Here is a 5,000-nt window from a genome sequence, read left to right as displayed (position 1 = left end):
TACAGCGGTCAGTCCGCCTACAGCGGTCAGTCCGCCTACAGCGGTCAGTCCGCCTACAGCGGTCAGTCCGCCTCGTGCCACCCAGGACTCCCCAGCTACCGAGGCGCTGCTACAGTGGGAGATGGATGTAGGAGCTTTCAGCGACAGTGAACCCGGCGCACACCAGCAGGAGAAGGCCGCCGCTCTGCGGGACGCGCCCGGGGTGAGTGTGCTTCGCTTCTCGGGCAGCCTCCACACGATCTGCGTTCGGACCGCAGATGCGCCCAGTGGCCATCAAGTTCACTGCGTTCTTCGACTGCCCCGGCCACCCTCGCCCTGAGACTGACTGTTGTGCCGCAGGTGATGCGGCTGGTGAATGTGATGTGCCGCGCGGACCCCGCCTGGAGCCTCCAGCTGCTGCAGCTCGCCGGACCCACGGTGGAGCAGCTCTTTGTATTCCGGGTCTCCGAGGCGCACCTTCTCGCCGTGCACGCTATGCCGCGGCTGCGGAGGCTGGAGGTGTTTGGGGACTTTGATCCGGACGTGATCCCCATGCTGCCCGCGCTCCCGCCGAGTCACGCCGGCCTAGAGTGGCTCCGTGCGTGGGACCTCCCCCGCCCCACGGTTCGCAGCCTCCTGAACGCGCACGCCCACTCCCTGCAAACGCTGCAGCTGGAAGTGGGCACACAGGGGAACAAGTCGTGGCCAAGGGGCTGCCCCGACCTGCCCGTGCTGCTGCAGCAGTGCGGCCTGCGGGAGCTGGTGAGGCTCGTGCTGTGCAGGGGCTGTCGTCGGTGGTACGAACGACGGCGGTGCCGCGAGCAGCGAGCCAAAATACGCCATGCGCTGCCCGGGCTCGAAGTGCTGTGCTCAAAGTGCGACTTAGCGCCACTGGATAGTGTATTTCGACTAACGGAGGAAGAAGAATAGCGGTGTTAAGAGGCAAACGCGGCTTTAGTTATTTAACGTTGCAAGCTGTGCACTAGCGCCCCCTAGAGTAAGACGTAAGGTAGCTACGCTTAACCTAAGATTGTGCGGGACCCCTCTTAGTTAACAGCGGGTAGAACATAAAGGTTCCTGATTGGCCGAGCGCTTACCCCCACTACCGTCGTCACGTAGAGGCGGGAAACTCTCGAGCAATCGGTAACGTTCATGTCCTACCCGCTCTTCTTCTTCCTCGGATCTAGGCCCACTCACCCAGGAGCGATTGACCCAACGTAACTTTGGCCCAGATATAATTCACCCACAAGTATTTCACCCCGGTTTATTCATCCATGTGTATGATTGAACCAGGGAGCTCTTCACCCAGATTTAATTTTGTTTTCATAAACAAAGGAACATTTTCACAAGGCCACAAGGCAAACGCAGAAGCGCCTTTTACGTCTACTACTCACTCACAGTGGTTTTAACACAACGAATCACAAAGGCCGAAAAAGGTAACTGAAAACACGTAATGCACAGTAACTTTCAATCTTTAAGAACTTTCCTGCCAGAAAAAAATTATTCATTACTTGAGCTCAAGGGTGTGTAACAAAAGTGATAAAATGTGAGTTACAAACTGTTACGAGTTCTTCTCGCGGCACTTCCTGATTCTATGTTTCTATGTACACCTCGCCCCCAAATAGTCCGAAATAAAGGCGAAATAGACCCGAAATAGACCCGAAATAGACGCGAAATAGTCGGTGAAATAGTCGCGAAATACCACCGAAATACCGCGAAATACCCTGAAATAATCCGAAATAGGCGATAAATAGCCGAAATGGCAGGAGAATAGCACGAAATAGCCCGTATGCTACGAACCCAAGTGATTTCCCCCTCGAGCAAGATCTGTCGGACTTAATTTATTTGTGGGTGAATTGTTCAGGAATGGGCGAGATGAAATCAAGGGTGAACGGACCTTGGGTGAATAATAGGGGGTGAAAAGACACGTTGTACCGTCCTCTATTATGTTTGTTTGTATGTTGGCACTATTGGTTCCTATCTTGTGTTTACCGTAATGCTTATTGGCAACCCCTTTCGTGTTATTAGCAGTCTATAGTTTACTTGGTCAACTCAGTACAATAAAGATGTCACTACTGCCTCTGAAGTTCCTGTCGTCACTTGAACCTCCACACACCATACGCTACACTGGAAATGCAAGTGTGTAAATGTCGCTCACCTGCAGGTGAGCGACATTCCATTCGTTCACTTTGGGGGGTAAAGGTGAGAGTTTTTCCTAGAAAATTCACACGTTTACCCCCCTAAGTGTACGAATGGAATGTCGCTCACCTGCAGGTGAGCGACATTCACACACTTGCATTTCCAGTGACGCTCTAATATCCTCGAACATCTACGGTACAGGACCAGTTCAAATCAGTTTACAAATGCCGCGTGACGTGCATACGAAAAATACAACTGATTTTTTTTATTGATTCGATTCGGGCTCGAATTTGGACTGATTTGATTCGAAATTTTTGAGCCAATTCGAAGAAAATGTTGATCCGATTCGAAGAAAATTTTTGAGGTTCGATACGATCTGATTCTAAGGCAAAAACCTTGATTCGCACAGCTCGAAGATGACTCCGAGCGTGTGCTACAGTAAATATGTGGTAGGCTATGTTTGTCATATTCTTTATTTAACACCGAACCAACAGAAAGGAAACCAATCACGTCACAAATCTTGTCATAACACTTTTAAACCAATATAAGTTCGGAAAAAACCTTAGGAAGGCGGGAGCATCCATTCGTCCATGCGCCAATCTGGTTCGTGTGACTTATGATCCCGGTCCAGTCTTTCGAAAGTCCTCTACTCTTTTGAGTATTTTGTAAGTACACATATTTTCGCTGAATAATAATCCTTGATCTTTCCTCTTTCCCCCCAAAATATGGACTTACCTTTAATTGTGTTACTTTTTGGTCTGCCGTCCTGCCGTACGTACTTAGACGCGCCTGGTAGGCTCCAGGCGCCGGGCGGGCCGCCGGCTCCACACAGCTGCTGGGCGGGTTGGCCTACCCAACGCGTTGCAGGCGCTAGCCGCTACAGGACCGGCAGGCGGGCCACCGGCTCCACACAGTTGCTAGGCGGGTTGGCTACACATAGTGGATGACGACAAAATCAGATCAAAATTTTGAATTTGGCCAAGACAAAGTCCCGCATTTCTTCGAGTCGCCTCCGCTGGTTAGGGTATGCTGGAACATCATTGTGGGGAAATATGGTACATTTCCTTAGTGGAGGTAGTGTGATAGTTTAAAAAAGAAAGCAATTGTAACGTGGTTGAAGCGTTAGGTCAATAAAATAAAAACACAGATGTCACCATAAAAAATTTATTGAAAGTGATTCAGGTAGACAGGGATGAAAATACAACCAATCGATTCAATGTTCTTTTCTTTTGGCGGACTAAAAACATAAAGAAATAAAATAAAACAGATTATTCTTGAGTATTTCGAAGTAAAATCTGCCCAATTTTAATTTTTTAACGAATAGTAATGGCAGCGCCAACGGACACTGAAAACTCCGGAATGAAGGAATATCTTCTACTTTCAGATAACCCGTCATTAATTGATGCTACAATGACGAACGTCTATCTCGTTGCTAGATGGGTCCTTATGCCACGCGTTATCCGAAAACGTTAGACAAGCGTCATTCCGGACTTTTCGGCGAATGTACAAAACGCTGAACCTTTAGGAACAAAATCACAGGTGGTCTCTTTACTAACATAAGGAATACAAGTACCGGTATGTCAGTAAAATCTCGTTTAACTGTCACCAAAGCTGTGTCTAAATTGAACCTAGACCTAGATCAGGGTATAACTGAACTCCAACCTTGTTGTATTGGGGCAGATGACTTGTGCTTCTCTCGCAACATAACAAGGCGTGACTGAGCCAAACGACATAACGCCTCGAGGTCAACATTTGAGACCATGCAGCGTGAAACGCGGGACGCCTGGCAAGTAAGTGTCATATATTGGCTCTCTCCCACACCCACACTCCGCTGCTGCCCTTGGTCAACACGCAAGAACACCAACCGGGCCGGACCGTAAGCTCCACCCCGCACCCCCTCCCTTATCCCCCGTCCGTCTGCGAAGAGGTCTGAGAGGGTGAGGGAAAAGGAGAGCTGGGCTGAGCCTATGCTCCGACCTGCTACAAGCATATACTGACTGAAGAAGACTTAGAGTTTGACCTGCGACCTCCTGACAACGTGGCCAAGAACTGCAGGCCTAAAAAGCGCCGCGAGCAGCGGACGCGGCACGCCTGTCGCTCCGCCGCTGCTATACTCGTCATTACATCCTAAAACCTAGGCTCACACACACATACACACACACAGACTCACAAGCACGTACACACGCACACACGCAAATCACACTGTATCGTACTTCTACAGGCGCACGCCCCGCGCGGCCGGGCCCGGCGAGGGCTGCGGCCGGCGAGGCTTCTACGCTAAATCATCACTGGCGACTGGAGGAGAGAAGCGGACGGAAACCGTCCAAGCTTTCTCTCGAGAAAAAACGGAAAATAAGGAGATAATGTCACAACGAAAACTATACTTGTATTTACACGTTTTACACACGGACCGGCGAGCGGTCCAAATACTTTATCATTGTGTGAGAGTTACTTCCACGCGTGCGCCGTGAGGCACACTAATCGAACGTTTAAAATAAATTTAAAAACAAACAATAACATAAATACATATTCTAAAGGACAAATCCAAAGGTGTCGTGGCGGGGATTACCTCTACGCTTACACTAAACACGCACACATAAAATACTATCCATTCAAGCCCGCTAGAAAGCTACTTCTAAACAAACAACTATCATTTTCTCACTCACTCACTCAGGCACACTACTTTTTTGAGAACTTTCTTGAACGCAGCTAATGTATTTCTGTGCACTTGTGCTGTTGCGTACCATTTTTACGCACACAGTTAAAACCTTGCACAGCAAAATGCCAAATCCTTTGCAATTGCAACTCCATAGCATTGCTTCGCGATTGCAAAAGGATTTGGAATTTTGCTTTGCAGGGTTTTGACTGTGCAATTGTGGAAA

The 5,000-nt window shown here is 49.0% G+C and overlaps 1 protein-coding gene across 2 annotated transcripts in view; it reads left to right on the top strand.

Moving 5' to 3' along the window:
• LOC113215202 (uncharacterized) overlaps positions 1–2,065 on the top strand; it is a 4,144-nt gene extending 2,079 nt beyond the window's left edge. For both annotated transcript variants that reach the window (XM_052277713.1, XM_026434817.2), the window contains exons 5-6: positions 1–202; positions 340–2,065. The exon at positions 1–202 is cut by the window's left edge. In XM_052277713.1, coding sequence (XP_052133673.1) covers positions 1–202; positions 340–909 — 772 coding nt within the window. In that variant the 3' untranslated portion in view covers positions 910–2,065. The remainder of the gene's footprint in view (positions 203–339) is intronic.
• The last annotated feature ends 2,935 nt before the right edge of the window (positions 2,066–5,000 follow it).

Source organism: Frankliniella occidentalis, unplaced genomic scaffold (genome assembly GCF_000697945.3).
Source record: "Frankliniella occidentalis isolate FOCC.00 unplaced genomic scaffold, Focc_3.1 Scaffold11, whole genome shotgun sequence".
Lineage (NCBI taxonomy): Eukaryota > Metazoa > Arthropoda > Insecta > Thysanoptera > Thripidae > Frankliniella > Frankliniella occidentalis.
The sequence above is the reverse complement of the archived record's forward strand: the minus strand, read 5'-3'. Positions and strand labels throughout refer to the sequence as shown.